General features: G+C 40.1%; 1 protein-coding gene across 1 annotated transcript; it reads right to left on the reverse strand.

Annotated features, from left to right (window-relative positions):
- Positions 1–5731: 5731 nt before the first annotated feature.
- raver1 (ribonucleoprotein, PTB-binding 1) lies at positions 5732–15665 on the reverse strand. The gene is made up of 14 exons (XM_053338777.1): positions 15333–15665; positions 13092–13158; positions 10904–11373; positions 9281–9472; positions 9064–9184; positions 8866–8966; positions 8234–8315; positions 7644–7846; positions 7236–7317; positions 6964–7097; positions 6724–6795; positions 6478–6612; positions 6186–6251; positions 5732–6090 (listed from the first exon to the last, which is right to left on the reverse strand). Exons 1-14 carry the CDS (start codon positions 15663–15665, stop codon positions 5944–5946), a joined length of 2205 nt encoding a protein of 734 aa, XP_053194752.1. The 3' UTR covers positions 5732–5943.
- Between the last annotated feature and the right edge of the window lie 2173 nt (positions 15666–17838).

A 17838-nucleotide genomic window follows, 5' to 3' on the forward strand; every position in this document is an offset into this window, starting at 1 on the left:
CATGAAAAAAAAGGGAAAACAACAAAAACAACACATATATTCAAACATATAATTTAGGAAATGACTTATGAATCAAATGTGCTGTATAACTGGCAGTAAACAAGTAAACAAATCTTTAAACTTTTACCATCAGGCTGTTGATATTTTAAGAGCTGATTGAAAACAGAGCACCACGATTCTTATATCGCCAAACATTAAGCAACCAAAAATAGAGAGAGTACTAGAGTTGCTGTGCTCTCACCATACCTTGTAATTCAATAGTGATCATGTAAGAGACAACTGGCAGCAAAGGAAACAAGAGAAAGGAGAGCCACACACATTCAGATAAAAGTGTAGGCTATTAATGTTGAGGAGGATGATATGGGACAGGGAATAGATTTCAACAGGGGAGAGGAGGACAAGAGATACTTCTTCAGGAGATTAGGTTTTTTTTTTCATTTTCTAACCTGTATGGTGACAGAATTTCAGTACTCTTTATCTATTATCACTGTGGTGCTTTTCTTTAAATTTGAAACTCGCCAGCCAGACAGAAGTTTGAACTCCTGCATGAATAATTTGAATACTGTACTGTATGTGTGTGTACAGGAGATGTTTAATTAATAATAGAGACTGAGTTAGACCTGCTGAATGCATAATGCTTACAAGACAGCATTTTTGTCTTCATTGCAGAAATCAAGTGTTTTTTCAGTGCATTAGGACGATAGATAGATAGATAGATAGATAGATAGATAGATAGATAGATAGATAGATAGGATTAGACATGTTTGCAATGTTATTGAAGTTTTAAAAATGCAATGATGTAGAGTAGGCGTATAAAGATGTGCAAATTCACCATGAGCGCCTATATTGGAGGAGCAAAACAGAGTGGAGTTTGGTTGAGACAGAAACTATAAAGCTGAGAGTTCTGAGTCATTGCTTTTATGTGCCATAAATACAGTTACACAGAAGATCGACTGGAAAAGATGAAAATGAAGAGTGTGTAACAATATCCAAGCTTATTTCAGGGGGATAAGGGTACGTGTTCTGGCTTGGAAATGAAATCCCAACCATAATATAATCTTGTTTGGGTGTATAAGCAGTGGCGCCATTCAAACTGAGTGGCTTTCCCCTCTCTTGAATTAAGCAAAAGGGAAGACTAGTAGCTTTCCCCTGGACTACCGAAATGTTCTACTGTTTTATAGACTGTCACAGGGGGGAGTGGGCTGTTTTCTATGACTAATCCTGCTATAAACAGCTCTTTTGACATAGCCTATTCGGTTACACTTTTTTGCTCGTGCACTGGAATAAAGCTGTAATAATTCATTATGCATCCGAATTCAGTGTGTGTTTTACATGTCAATTACCGTGAATCTGTACATTTAGATACACACATTTCCATTCAGTGCACATGAGCAGTGAAGTGGTAGGGGAGCCGTTACATTTACGGTCCTACAGCACACGCAGAGGCGCAGGAAACATAACATTTGCTTTATCTGTATGTTTGTCATTTGTGATAAATAATGCTGCAGTGATCTGCCTTCAGAAGCTCTTCCTCCTTCCTCTCTGTATTTGGGAAAATCGCAGGTTTCAGCAGCATTCACCAGCAACTGCGCAGGGTGACTGTGTGGGCGGAAATATGAAAGGCAGAAATCTAAATGTGTCTGACACACCGTCCACCGAGCCTCGGTGGATCCTTCTGAGAACTCCTTCTGGCTGCAGGTATGAGAACATAATTCAGGGGTGCCTGAAGCATTACAGACAAGTATTACAGAAATAAACCCAGAAGCTGGGAAAAACACATTAATATAATGTCAACAGGTCTGAAAAACAACCCCATCATTTATTCACAGTGTTCTCATTTCCATTATCCCTTATAGATTGGTAATAAAAAAAACAGTATTTCTTCCTCAGACATATTTTTCTTAAGTGACATGCCTTGACAGAATCAGACATAAAGTATTTTTTTTTGTTTGCTGAGTAAATGTCACAAACAATACCAGTGTTTTAATGGCCAATGTATCTCTGTTGTGTTCTTGCCCATCGGGGGAAAACTCCATCAGCAGCTCGGCTCCTTGAAGCTCGGTGGGACCACAAGAATAACAGCTAATCAAAACCTTTCATCTTGATGCCTGCTGAGAGGAAGAGGAGCTCTCTTCACTGCCTCTTGCCCCCTAGCACCTCAGTCTGAAGGGTGGAAACAGTAATGCAAAGGGTTTAGTGCCACACAGGCAATCTTCTGGGCAGACGACTTAAAGCTCAATTTCTGGCTGATAAAACCTAAATTGACCTGCTATTACTGTCAGGGTTGGCTGAGAAGAGGCTGATAACACGGGGCTCATGCAGTATGAACGTGGCTGACATTTCAACTTTAGTTTGTTAATTAAAGCTGAAATGCTTCTTAGTTTGATGTATGACTTTGGTTTGGGGGATTTGTTCTGTCCTTTGAGCCACCTGTTATCAGCCATTACTGCAATAACTGCCTGAGTTTGCTGTTAAATAATTATTCTTCATCCATCTTCTCTGCAATAACCTGCTTAACATTCATAGCCTAGAGGCCACGTTCACAGCTGTATTGATTGAGCCTCTTAGAGCCACCCATAACCTCTGCCTGACAACATGCGTAAAAGTACACAGATTTGCTGTGCTCCAGGTCATCGACTACAACTATTGTCTGGCGTAATTAACATCCAGTTGTTTCTTTAACCCTTACGTACTGTTCAGACCCTTTTTTTTTTTTTGGTTACATTTGAGAGCCGTAAAAACACCATATACACATTTATTCTAGCCAGACGTTTCCTAATGTAACCCACAATATACAAAAATGGAAATAAAATGCAACTTTTATTATTTTTGTGCAGTTGATACATATTTTTGGATATGCAAATTTTCAAATTTACCATTCTCCATATTCTACAAAATGTTCTCATGGACCACAAAATAGTGATTGTGAATGTCTTTTCCCCCATAAATAAGTAAAATACACACTGTTTGCTCTCTGACAGACTCACTAAGGATTAAACAAACATTTATTAATGACTGACAGGGAATTTGTGAATTGGTGCAGACTAATCATGAGACACCATTGGAAGAATATGAGGTTTAAATAATGGGCCAAAAATGCTGCATACTGTCAATGATCATCATCAGTTTCTTTCTGCCACACTCATTCCTCCAGATTGGTCTATAAATGTGCAGACGCTTTATTTTTACAGATGGTTACCCATCGAATGATGGAAAACATCAGCTGGCTGTGTTTTCAATGACTTGATTGACAAGAGGCACATCTGGTTCATTACTTCTGTAATCTTGCTAAAATGTGATATAATCACTTCCGTGTGCCTTTTCAAGCTTTCGACTGTTTTAAAAGGACTCATCATCCACTGGATCAAATGTTTATAAGTTCAACAATAACATTTTGAAAGCGTATACACATTTAAGCTCTAATAAATCTAGGATTGTACTTATTTTCTCCCCACTTCTATGCCAGCAGCAAAGGTTGATGATGACGACAAATGAAAACTACCACTAAAAACACCACATTTAGTCTTATCTTTTAACCACACATGCTGATTTATTTTTGCTTATACTATTGGCAGTAAATTACATTCTTCAAATATTTATTAATTAGCTCTAATGTGACACAATCACATCATTTGATATACATTTGTAATGTAGATGGCTATATATTATTTCTGCATCCTGGGTTTCAAGGCAGAAATTAAAGTTCATATTAAGCAAATATGTTAAAGTGACCCTTTAATTAATTTGTGTCACAAGCCAAAATTAAAAGGCTTCAGGATCCTGTTTGAAGAGCATATTATGTTCTCTTGAAGTGTTAACCTGTTTCTTGGGGCAGCTCCTAACATTTGGTGAAGCGTTTAGGTCAACATACAGCAACATGTTTCCATAATAAACCAAAAATGTCATACACATATTTTCAGTGTTTGTTTGTTTTTTTGTTTTTTTTTTTGAATGGAGGAACTCACAACAACATGCATTTAAATAACATTTACTTGCTCACATCACTCACACATACAGAGACAATCATGGCGGTACAGATGAGAGGATCGCAGGTTTGAATCAGATCACTCAAATGAATAACGATCGTACAGTACAGCTGTATCTCATCTCATGGTCCATACACAACATAAGCAGTCTGCTGTGGCGCCCACTCTTGGTCACGTCAGCTTTCAAAAAACATACAGGCAAACGACAAAAAAACATGGAGACGAGCAGCAAATTCATTCAAAAACACCAGACCAGAGGCAGGTATGATTAAAAGAAAACAAAAGTTTTGGACTTGGGGAGGGGAGAGAAAAAAAAAAAAAAAAAAAAAAAAAAATCAAGCTTTAACTATTTACACAGCAAATAAACACATAAATGGTAAATGTAGGTGGAAGCCAACACAGGGCAGGATGAGATCACAGAAAACACTGTCAAGGCTCAGGTGTAGCTGCATTTCCTAGCAGAAGTCAGAGGTAATGGGTTTTCACAATCAAACTGTCAACCAGATAATTATTCAAACAAAAAAAAAAAAAAAAAAAAAAGAGAAAAAAACAAAACAAAACAAGGACTGTCATGTCACTGACTAATCACCTGCCAGTAGCTTCCATTAGTATTTCCCTAAGACAGACTTAAGTCCCACCATCAATGGAAAACTTGGGCCATCTCCATCATTCCCACTGCCATCTACTCATCTAGAGAAGCCAATTAAACAAGAGTCAAGCCTCTCGCTGAGGAGAGATGGGAAATATCCCTGTAAGTCACTATCTGCTGGCAGCTTCAGAAATGGCACACAGCGCATGTCCACCACCCCACCCACCCAACTCAACCACCCAAAGTGTGGCGTTTGGACTTTTTTTTTTAAAGACATTCAAAATTTAACTTAGCAAAAAACAGAACTCACACATCAACACAGAAAATATTCAACATATGAGTGAGAAGGAGACTTGGAAAATGGCATCTTAATAAAGCTGAGAACATTTTAGGATCATGACCTGCACCCTCAGAGTGCGTCACTCAACAACCAGTGAAGACAACAGACTCCGTAAAACAAGTTGGAGGGTCGTGGATCAAAAAGACAACGAACAACGTGGAAAAGTTCGGCTTGAGAAAATGCGCCAGAATGGTTCTGGTTTTAAAAAAAAACAAACAAAAAAAAAAAAACAAGGTTCACCGTCCTAATACATAGGCAGGTACACACAGCTGTCATTGGTGGATGGAAAGCTGCATGTTGACCAGTGAGAAGCCTGAATTACAGCGAGAAATAGAGAGAGACATACAGCAAAACACACAACCCTGTGGGAGGGGAGGGGAACAGAACACCACAACACAAAAACACCATATCATTAAACAAACTAATGAACTTTTTACATGGAATAAGGAAGGCTATCAAAAGTGTAGAGCCTTTGAAATAAAGCTTGTTTTTAATACTATCCAAGTCCCTTTGCCTGAAATTGTGGACAGCATCACTTTAGTCGATGTCAAACATCATAAAAAGCAACCTATGGCTGCCATTCAAACTGGCCAAACTATCTTTAGCTCTGCTGACACACCACACTCAACACAGGAATAAAAAATGCTTAGGAGAAAAGACTTCATTAGCTAATTAACCAATTTTTTCCCCCCCTCACTGTACATTTTTTCAACAAGAAATTAAAAGGCAAATTAAAAAAAAAGTAAAAACTACCACTTACCAACACACTAAAAATCATATATACACACACACACACACACACACACACACACAACAAGAAAAAAAAAACAACCACCAAGAATTCCCATGGGGTGACAACTGTCCAGATAGAAACAGGCTGAACTCCTCAGCGCCCTCCAGGGGTCACTCACAGGAGTAAACAGGAGACAAATCCAAGTTATAGAGTTCACTGGAGGAGACCGGAGGAGTTTCCATTGTGTCCTGGCTGTTGAATGGCTACTCATACAGCAAGAAGCCTTTAGCTGTATTTAGAATATACGCTTGCGCTTAAGGTAGGAGTCTGCATAATGGCCACCGAGGCCTTGGGAGTGCTGGCCCACATATCCACCCTCTGGGCTTGGCTCCGGAGAGGGGATCAGACGGGAGAAGACACGCTTGTGGCTACCAATGGGAGTCTACAATTTGTAAAGAAAGACAAATTAATGTACAGCAAATCATGTGTAAAAAAACAAAACAAAAACTAAAGCATAGACAAGAGTGTCTAAATTACCCTCACGGGAATCCCCAGGCCTGGAGGGTAGTTAGTGGTGTGGCTCACAGGAGGCATTCCCACAGCCTGAGGACAAACAACCAACTTTCAGTGACTAAATCTTCCTTTACTGAGGCTCATGCACTCACATTAATTATTGAACACAGGCTTATTCTTGGAACAAATCCCTCCACTCTTCCCAGTGCTGTTACGCTCTTACCAACAAGAAATCAATAGTTTGCAACAAAAACAGATTCATTTCACAAAAAAACAAAAAAAAACAGTCGAAATCAATCCAAAGCTTTTGGCTTACCCTGTTGAGTTGGGTGGAAGGGAGGCTACCATTACTGGGGGCCTCAGGCCCTGAGCTGAAATATGAGGACAGAGGTGGGCTAGGAGGGTAACTGTAGTGGGAAAACCGCTCACTGTACTCAGGATGATGAGAGAGCTGCAGAGATAAACAAAGTTCACAGCTGTATTACTGGAGGGACAAATGTATTTAATTTAACAGCCCATCATTTTATAGCACGTCTCCTGGTAACGGTAGATTGAACAGTACCTGCTGTCCAAATCCTGCCAGGGCCCCAGTATCAAGGTTCTCCTGCTGCTCATACAAGTGGGCCAAGGGATCCTGAGGACAAACACCAGAAGGGCATCAGTCTAGTTCACATCATACAGGACACTGAATGTGCAGCAAAAACTGTATGGCTATACAACATTGTCAATAAATAAATAAATAAATAAATAAATAAATAAATAAACTAATTCAAAGAATATGTCAGAGCAATTCAGTAGTCACCTGGTGTACAGGAGGATAGTCTGGGCTATAGGACTCCTGGTAGCGCAAGTTGTAGTTTGGCTGTATGCTGTGCTGGTTGGACACATTGCTTAGTGTAGGCCTCTTTCTATAAGGGTGAGTTCTGCAGTTTCCTCCTGAATATATGGGAAAGCAGAGAGGCATGACATGCTGGATATTTGCCTGAATACTGGAGTAGATGCATCCAAAAAAAAAAAAAAAAAACACTGCTGAGCAAGAAAACCAGAAGCACAGACTACAAAAGAGCATCTCACCTGAAGGAAAAACATTGCTGACATTGAGAAAGGCATTCTGGGGAAGGTTCACATCTTTGGGAGGATCTCCTAATATGGATACCTGAGAGAGGAGAAAACATTATTCACTTCTGCCATAAAAGAAGACAGTTTCTCATTTTATAACTGCACTAAACTGATGTGTTGTTTTGAATGTTTTGGCTGTGATTTGATTGATAGAGTATAAACAAAAGGGATCCTATGCCCTTTTCAAACATTGAATGATTAGCATTTCTGTTGTTTATCTAAAGTTTGGTGACATTTCTATTTGTTTTGCTGCCTTTATACATTTTATTTTCTTATTTCAACATGTTCAAAATAAACAATACAAAAAAAAAGCTGGACAAGATTTGGCAGGAAGCCTATTATGGATATTACTTGGGACCTCACCCCTTGTGCTGTGAGGCCATCTGCCCCCATCATGCTGCCCATCAGAGGCATAGAGATGCCCTGCAGAGTGGGAGAGGAAGTCTGGGGGAAGGTACACGCTGCTGTGGGAGATTCCTGCTCCCTTGCCAGGGCTCTGCCAAGAGGCATTGGCTTTAGGGGGGCCAGAGGATCTGCCTGAAGACCAAGACCTGGAACAACACCACCTAAAAGGAATTAAGAGAGATGACTAAATTAAAACATGAAAACAAAAATGTAATTTTACATTTTTTAATCCGTTTCGCTACCCAGCATTCATGTTTGTCATCATATTTGCACAAATTAGTTTTTGGGTTTTATTTAAATCACAAATGTAAACATAAAAATCTAATTAATTTCAGTACATTTCTCATGTGGAATTCTACAGACATTATTAACACATTAAAATTGAGATTAAGATCTAGCATTGTGACCAAAAAATCATGACTAATGATAAAGAGCAGAAAGCACGATTAACTGGCAAACAGGGTTACAGATGTTTAGCATCACAAGCAAAGCAAAAACATGCAGTTTGTGGCTCTAGGAGCTACGGCTGGAGTCGGCGGATGCCAAACCTTGCGGCAGGTCTCCGAGCAGATGGACTCCCTGCTGGACAGGCAGAGCCGCCAGAGGATTCTCCCCAATGAGTCCTGCCTGCTGGCCAAAGGAGAGAACAGAGTTCAGGGTCACACAAACCTGGCTGCAACACCTCAGTGTTGGAAAACTGCTGAACTGCACAAGCACACTTAGTCAGCACTGAAGCTTACTCACCACATATGAAATAAAGTCCTTACAGAATGGGTTATTTACACTTTTTGCACACAATAGAACACCAACCACATCACTCAGCACCACTCAAAGGCAGCCCCCCCCCCCCCCCCTCACACACACACAAAACCTACTTGCTCGCGAGAGCTTACCCACTCAAGCATTGTGTTTTCTATCAGCAACCATATTAAAGATCAGGATCCATCTAGCTTCACCACCTCACACAAACACCATTATCACTCACACAAGGCACTAAAGGGGTTTCTTTATTGTGTAGCACCTGAGCCCACAGAAGATGATTTCCCAGAAAGGCATGCTAATGGTAAAGTGGGAAAGAGCAGAGTTTGGGGAGGGGGTGTATGAGTAGGAGAGGATGAGTCAAAACAGGCTGAGCAGCTCAGAGAAACATGTCAGAGAAAAGGCAGAAAGGCAGCAGTACCTGCTGGGCCTTGGCCTGGTTCTGCAGGAGCAACTGGAGCAGGGCAGCGGAGAGGGCGGGGTTGGCCAGCAGCGGCATCGTAGGGGCTGCACCAAGAAGGCCTGCGTACAAAGCGAGCATGTCATGATCCGTGGCACCAGAACAAAACCTAAAATGACACTACTCAAAGTGACCGCTGAGCCAGCGAGGACTGCTCACCTTGTTTGTGTCCCTGTGACAGTGGGTTCAGCAGCATCTTGAGGGTGGCAGGGTTATTGAGGCCGGTCAGTATCTGCATGGCTGTAGGATCAGGGAGGAGACCTTTACCCCTGTTCACAGCCTTAGAAAGGGGCAACAAGACAGACATTCAGCACAAGAGCAACGACTAAATGAATGTTAAATCTGGATATTCAATAGAAACATGCAATGTGCTCACTGTGGTTTGGGCAGCAATCAGAGCGGCTAACATGCTTCTTCCAGGAGGGCCCGGGGCACAGAAGGACATCCTGATGTGTGTCCCGCCCAGCAGCCTGCCGTCAGTGAGTCGTTGTACCTCCTCAGCCATCTCGGCTGTGGCAAACTCCAACACCGCAAAACGCCGGAAACTTCCATCTTGTCCCTGAGCCAACTGTGAGGGGGGAAGGTGGGGGGAATCATTTAAAATTTCACAGAAACATGATCAGCCTTAGTTTCTGCTGCCAATAAATACTGTTCACACAAGGTAGGGCTGGACTGGCAAGCCTGTGATTTTTCCACTTATACCATGAATGCACACATTGGAGTGCAACAGCTATTTGAAAAGCACATTTATGTCCTGTAAAACCCCTGGAATGTACCAGAATCACTGCTCAAAATAAATTTAAAATGATGAAAATCTAAAAGGAAATGTCCTGGGTTTTCTGTATTGAAAATGTGTGGGAAAAGCCCTGACTAAGAAGTGGTTGCAACCAGATGCTCCATCATTAGACTGGTTTAAAATTATTTACGAAATCTACACAATGGAAAGGTTAATAACATTTTCTATGAAATACAAACAAAACAAACAAAACAAACTTTAGGGGGATGTGGTCAAAATGAGTTAAGTACATCAGAGACCTGACATGCTTTAATGGACATTGTCATCTCCAGTGGACTACTACAGAGAGTGATCTAAGAAGCGTATTTTCAAGAATCAATGAGTATGTTTGACATCGTTTTGTTCAAATGTTCAGTTAGCTACTGAAGGAAAGAAGAAAGGAGACATTTTTATTTAGACAAAACTTATTAAAAATATTTGAGTCAGTACTATGTCATGTATTTTTGTAAATGTGAACGACCTCCCAATTAAAAAATGAAATTATATTAAAGAAAATGTAGGTGTCATTGTCCCATTTACATAAACTATATGTTATTACTCTTCCTCGAAAAAGATGAAATGTCCAAAATATTCAATGTTTTGCAATCTTCAGCTTAAATAATGAAGAATTCAACATTTACTATTACCAGTAAGTATAGGTGCTATTCTGAAAATAAGTTGACCATATAAGATTCTTAAATTTCCCTCTGAAGGCCCTCAACTCACTATCAGTCTGAGTGGCCTCATCATTTAATACCACCACATTTCATGGCTTCAAAAAATAAAATAAAATAAAGACAGGCCGGCTGTAGCTTGCCCAAACAAGCGGTGGGAAACTCAACATTTTCTTTTAAAATGTCACATGACCCTTAATCATCACTGCCTTTGCCACAATCCCCCAAAAAAAAAAAAAAAAAGAAAAAAAGAAAAAAAGGAAAAAACCCCTGGAACCAGCAGAAAAGTGCTACTATGTGTGCCGTGCTAAAAGGACACCCCTCTCTCTCATTCCAGAAAAGCCTGCTGAATGACACCACCTGGGAGAGTCAGGTGGTCATCACCATAGAAACCAGCAATGCTCATTGCTATAGAAACTTTGAGTGACCACATGAAATCTGGGGTAAAGGTGAACAGCATTGACGGATCAAATATGTGATAAAACTTCCTAAACAAAAACAAACAAAAAAAATTCATCCCTTCAAAACAATCATGTGTTAAAAGTTTGACCTGGCAGAAGACTGGTGCATGGGTGTCAGCCAGTGCGTTGCGGAGGTCTTGGGCAGTCAGCAGGCTCGGGGGCAGGCGGTCCACACACAGACATTTGGAGTGCAGCATCGGGTACGTGAGCGAGCCCACCTCGGTCCAGTGGACGTACAGCATGCGGGAGCCCAGCTGCTTCCCCAGGAGCTCTGACTTGGCCCTGGCCGCAGAGTCCTTCTTCATGTATTCCACAAAGCCGTAGCCCTTGGAGTGCCCCGTGGAGGCACTGTACACCAGGAAGCAGCGCTCCAGGTTACCAAAGGGTCGCACCAGCTCCTCAAACTGCTGCTGGGTGAAGGCGCGGGGCAAGTTGGCGATGCACAGCAGGGCGTCGGTCGGCTGCAGCTGCACAGAGATCTCCCGGTCGCGCAGCATGTGCTGGTGGAACTCTTTGATGGCACACTGTGCTTGCTCCCCGTTGAGCAGTGTCACAAATGCTGAGGGAAACAGGGATAGGGGGAAGAAGAGGGACAATAAATACAATTTGGTATCAAGTGAGAGAGCTACATTTGTTCAGCAGTGTTAAGTGTAAGATCTATTTTACTCTTGGAGGGTAAACCTTGGTTGTGACACTGTTCCTCCCTCAGCAGGTGTGATTAACGACAACGCTGGTGGCACGATGTCACTGCACAGCATCTCTTATGTGTACTGTCACCAATTTTCTATCTATTCTACCCATAACAGCTTTAAACTCAGGCCTCCTATCTGTCAAACGTCTCATTTTTAAAAGCTGTAAAAAGGTTTGTTTCTATCGATGCAATATCATCCTTATGGACAACCCAATAATCCTAATTTGTATATAAAATCTGTTATCTGTATCTCTTGTGAAATCTAATCTCTCTTTTGACCTTCCTTTTTAATAATCTTAGTTTGATCTTTTTTCCATTGATCAATGTAATCCTCACAATGAAGAATGTCTAGAATAAGCCCCCGAGGGTTTTTCCTGCACTTCTCCATCACATCTTATGTTGTCTCTATGTGTATAATCTGTATCATTTGTATATGTGTAAACTAATAAAAATCTATGTCACTGCAACATTTCCCTCACTGAGATTACAGTGGTTGTCACAGAGGCCTATAAAGAATCATCCATCTCCACTATTTCCACTAGTGACAGCTACAAAAGTCACATTTAAGCCTGTATGAGTTCTTATGTATCGGCACCAATTTCTAGTGCGTCTACTTATGTGATAGAGTACCGTTACAAAGCAGACAGACACACTAGAGCCCAATAGTGTACTGTGCCTCAAGTACGGCCATCATCCTGCTTCCTGCGTTTGATAGAGGAGCAAAAAGATCTCTGTTTTGTTTTAAAAGATAAAATATTACCGGCCAACTGGCAAGACAGAACCCCAAAACATGTCATTAATTATCTGCCACATGTTTACTCTGACTTTTGGTGTTTGATTTTTCTGTAACCTCCTTGAATTAATTAATTAATTTTTGGAATCATTCGTAATATTACTTGTCCAATTAACTCCAATTTCTTTGAGTCATTTTGTTCAGCTTTTCATAGTAAAAAGGCATTTTTGAGAGGATATTTTCAACTAACATTTAAGCGACAGATTAGTTTCAAATCATGGCAGCCCCACTCGGAGAAAATTAGCCATTGGAAAAACGATTGCTGGCTGGAGACGACCTTCCTCGCTATCAAACCCTCACAACAGCTTTCCATCTCTGCCAGTGCCGTTAGCACTGCTGTTGTGTACATCACAGACTACAGTCACACCTCCGCAGAGCTAGAATACATATCAGCGTGGAGTAAGAGAGGGATATAATTAGGCTAATTAAATGAACGGCCAAAATTCTGGCCACCACCAGTGATGTAATACTGGAGCACATCTAGATTATGTCTTTACTGAAGCTGCAAATGAAATGAGAATGGAAATGATGATGTTTTGGCACAAAAAGCGTCCCCTCCATGTGCTTTTTGTTTATTTTATTCAACTTAAGTCAACAACTGTGTCATTGTTATGAACTTAACCCTTTTAACTTCAACACTGATAAGCTCCACTACTTTCCTCTACATGGTGAACTGATCTAAACGCAGACATCCTGTGTGGTTTCAACAAACTATCATGTCTGTTTACTCTGTATAGTAGACAACTCAAAGAATAAATGGTTTCTAATGGGACGGACGAGCAGTTAAACCAACCTGTGCCCTTGTACTTGTCGACGAAGCAGTACTTTAAGTCATAGTTGCCCAGCAGCTCGTGGACCTCCTGCAGATAGTGGAAGAAAATAGTTACATCCAAGCATTTAAATTAAAAGTCCCCGTTAATTATATATAGAGTAACTTGTAGTTTAGTTATTTGAAGAAAAACAACACAAACTTGAAACAATGTAGAAAAAGATATTTACTGAAAAAAAGTTAAAATCTAACAGTATTTTATATGGTCCTAAGTAATGAAGTAGCTGAACTTGGATAATCACTTCAGCCTCCTTTGTTTCAGAGCTGAAATATGGACATTAGTCTTTTTTCTGATGTTTGTTTGGATCAATTTATGAACTGATAAAAATATCTTTCCCATGCTTTGTGGGTGTGACCCTTTTTGCTGTGTCATCACCATTCATACCTAAACAACCAGTAGTTAAATTACTAAAGCACTAAATAGTTTAGAGCACTTTTTTTCTTTTTTTAAAGATATAACCTATAGCCCGACCGTTACTGGATTTTTGGGCCACGCCAACATAAAGAAATAAAAAAAATAATAATAATAATTTTATAAGATGACATCAGTACATTGAAACAGTAAACTTAACAGTGAATTTAATATGTATATATTAAAGTTGAATTAGGAAAAATGATTAAATATACAAAATATTTGTGATAGGCCATAGGGCTGGGCAATAAATCAATATTATAATCGATAGTGATATTTTATAGATATCGTTTTAGATTTTGAATATAATAATATTGTGATTGTCCTTTTAAGCTTTTTAAAGGCTGCATTACAGTAAAAAAGTAATTTTCTTAGCTTAACAGATTGTTCTATTATCTGCCTTTATATCCACATTACTGATGATTATTTATCAAAAAGCTCTGTGTTAATATTTTGTGAAAGCACCAATAGTCTTCCTTCCAATATTGTCCAAATATCGATAGGAGGTATTTGGTCAAAAATATTGTGATATTTGATTCTGCCCATATCGCCCAGACCTAATAAGCCCCTATCGGCAGATAATATCTGTCGGGCTCTAATATAACCTCTTAATTTTGAGTGCACCAGAATGGTGCAGTTGACTAAAAAATGTTTACAAATTATCTTCCAGAGGAGCCGGACCCCCCTAGAAGGTCCAATTGAGGTCTAACCATCATAGTCTCTTAAAATACTGTGGAAAACACAGTAAAGTGATGTGGTTCAGTGTGTAAACAGGGTATCATGTTGCACATTAAAACTATTACTTTCTTGGCTGTTCATTTTTGAGCATCATTGCTTAACTGCAATTGTTTGGGTAAATCACATAACACATTCATGGTCAGTGGGGGAAACAAGCAAAGCAAGTGCACCTGTGTGTGTGTGTGTGTGTGTGTGTGTGTGTGTGTGTGTGCGTGTGCGTGTGGGGGTGAATAACTGACTCATTGTTGTAGGAGAAATTGTTCTGCGCTGCTTTTGCCCATTCACAGACCAAATGGCGATGCTGTCTAGCATTTTCTGAAACGTTTTGTCCCCACACGCCTTCCACCTTTTGTTGTAATGCAACTCACATCTCGAACTACCACTACTGCCCCCCCCCCCTCTCTCTCTATCTCTCACTCTGCCTCGGTCTCCCCCCGCACCCCCCCCCTCTGAACAATGGTACCGCCCGCAGGCCCACCCCGCTCCCCACGAGTCAGGCACGTTCCCAAAAAAAATGTGGCATCATGAGTAAATCACAGACAACCAAACAAGAGCTTTGGTGAGCAACATAAAATGTATTCAAAACACCTGTAGCATTCAAGATAAGCATATAATTACCAACAGCTTATCTTAATATAGTTGTATGGAGAAATTACGCAGCTATTATTAAAAGTTATCAAAGTGTTTCCTACAAGGCCGAGCTGGCAGGTCATACAGGCCACAGACGACCGTCCATAGGTGACATATCTGACCACCTGGCACAGTTAAAATCCGTTTAAGTCAACCAACACAAACTAATTACACATAACAGTACACTCATGGTTTGGGTCAGGTGGTATTTAACGACGTGCTGTCTTTTAAAATAAGTTGTAGCTGTTTTAAAAAAAAGTTTTTAAAAATTGCATCAATTGAAGTTTCAAAAGGGCAGCTAACGAGTTAAATGGCTAGCAGGCTAACGGAGGTAGCATAGTGGAGCTAAGGCTGCCGTTAGCCCAAAATCGCGTCAATCAATCAATCATCGATGGATTTTTATATTTAAATATCCCGACTCATACCTGATTGCTAACATCGGGGGGTAAGTTTTTCATGATGATTTTTCTACGGTTGTAAAACTCCCGGCGAGTTCGCTCCAGGCGGCTGTCGATCTCGTCGGGGCTCAGTGATGTCAGGTCTTCGTCGACCCTCCGCTGACACTCTCGTCCCGGCGTCGTGTCCTCCTCACACGGCTCGACGAGCTCGGGGTGCCGGCGTTCTCCGGTTCTCCAGTTTTCATGGTGGTCCGCGGCCACGTCGTGGTTTTCGTGGAGCGGGCGAGAGGCAAAACCGAGCCCTGTGTCTGTGGTGCTTTCATCTCTGGCAGCTGTGCTAACAGACACGACGGCCGCCATCACTCAGTTTGGTGTGAAGTTTTTTCGGTCTGTGAACTCGGTCAGATTTGAGCAGTTTAAACAATACACACATGGCCCCAGCGACGCTTCTGATTGGACGAGAGAGGGACGCATTCTCCATGACTACGACGTAACGGAGTGTGTGGGGGTGGGGCTACGGCTGCTCCCTGAATAACACAAAGCTGGATGTGACATGCTGCTTATCACACACAGTGGAGGCTCAGGGGCCAGTGGGGGTCCATACAACTGACTTTAGGGATGTTTTCATTGGACATACTTGAACTGAATAAAACTATACATGAGGAGGGTGATATACAATTGTTTTAAAACCTTAAACTATGGACATTGTCGCATTTCTATATGTTGAGTTTAGACAGGATTGGGAATGTTACTTTGGAAATGTAATACAGATTACTAGTTACCCTATTTACAATGGAATAAGTAATGTAACTATTTCAATTACTTAATCAAATGAATTTGAACTTATTACATTTGATTACTTTTCTGATTTTCTAACCAATGTTTTCAACTGTTATGATAAGTTAAGACCACCAAAATCTAAGTTTAGGTGTTTTTCATGGATAATTTGACAGGCTCCAAATAAACACACGTCCTGATTTATTTTACAAAATAAAATTTAAAAAATGTAAAAACTTTTTTCAAGTAATTATAAAGCAATATATGTATTCAGTAATATGTTAAGTATTTAAAAAAGGAAAAAGATCCTCCTCCTGAGCAAAATCTTAAAGGTCTGACCCCTTTGTAATCATCAACATTTTCATAAGTAACTGTAATTTATTGACACTTTTTTGTCAATAACTGTAACGTATTACAGTTACATTTATTTTGTAATTAAATTACATAACGCCATTACATGTAACTAGTTACTCTCCATTCCCAACACTGGTTAGTGGGGGCATATAAATCTGACTTTAGAGACATTTTATTTAGACAGACTTGAACTGAATAACTATGCAAGAAGGCAACATATAATTGTCTCAAAACCTTAAACTATGGACAGTGTTGCATTTCTATGTTGTGTTTAGGTCTGACTTTAATAATCTTTGATAGTGAGTAGGGGAGAACGGGGTTGGTTGTCATATTCATAATGCGGGTACTGACATTTTTAGAGGTGGGGTCAGGGGTCACCTACATTGAGTCACTTGACATGGAGATGAGAGGAATTTGTGTATTTTTCATGTCAAATTTAAATATCCAGCTTATCAATGTTACTCTCCTAGGCTTTTACTCAATCGTTTTTTAATAAAACAATTTATTACCATAAAAAAGTATGAGGGAAGAGCTATAATTTATATTGTTTTTTTCTCTACTTCTGTATCTCTGTGCTACAACATGTGGTTAATACAGTTTTTGAGGGATTCAAATCAAAGTAAAAAGTGTGACCACCAACACCCATTCTCCCCCCTAGTATTTAGATGAATACAATAAAACAAAAAACATAAATAACACATAAATAACACAATCAAGGCCATGATAATAATAATAAAAAGAAGAGGATGAAGAGATAACTTAAATACTATGTGGATGTATTATACTTGAACTTTTAGTTTGTTTTGAATCATATGTAGAAAATATGTATTTGTTTAAATATGTTTTAATTGGTCATCTTTTCTAATCGTTAATGCCTCCTTGTAAGGGTGTTTTGTATACTTTGATTTCTTTTGTTGTTTTAATACAATACTCTACTAATCCTCCTTGTTTGAGAGGGTCAGACAGGAGACAGCCAGCCATACATGTTCTCACAATGAACAACAGTATACTACTATAGTACTGCAGTATGCACTCAGTGACTCAGCTGATGGCATCACCACTGGACTGTTCCTGTGTTGGACTTTTTCAGTGATATATTCCCCATTTCAGCTTTTGTTCCTTGAGGTACTTTTCCTGGAGGGTGAGCCATTTGCAGCTTGCCAGTTGTGATGACGGTGTGGTTGGAAAGCCCGTGCCTTAAAATAGACCCTTGTATGACTGTCCATTTGAATTATATAAGACTGTGGCAGTATAGACAGGCTTGTCCAGTGGAAAAAAACAAAACAAAAACGTTTTGCTGCAGGGTCTGGGTGTTTCCTTAGGTGTATGTACAGTAGATCACTGGTTTAAACACCTGCTAACATAAAAATGCCATGTATTTGGTTGCACTCAACTGTTGGAC

The sequence above is a fragment of the Scomber japonicus genome, chromosome 18, assembly GCF_027409825.1.
Source record: "Scomber japonicus isolate fScoJap1 chromosome 18, fScoJap1.pri, whole genome shotgun sequence".
NCBI classification, from domain to species: domain Eukaryota; kingdom Metazoa; phylum Chordata; class Actinopteri; order Scombriformes; family Scombridae; genus Scomber; species Scomber japonicus.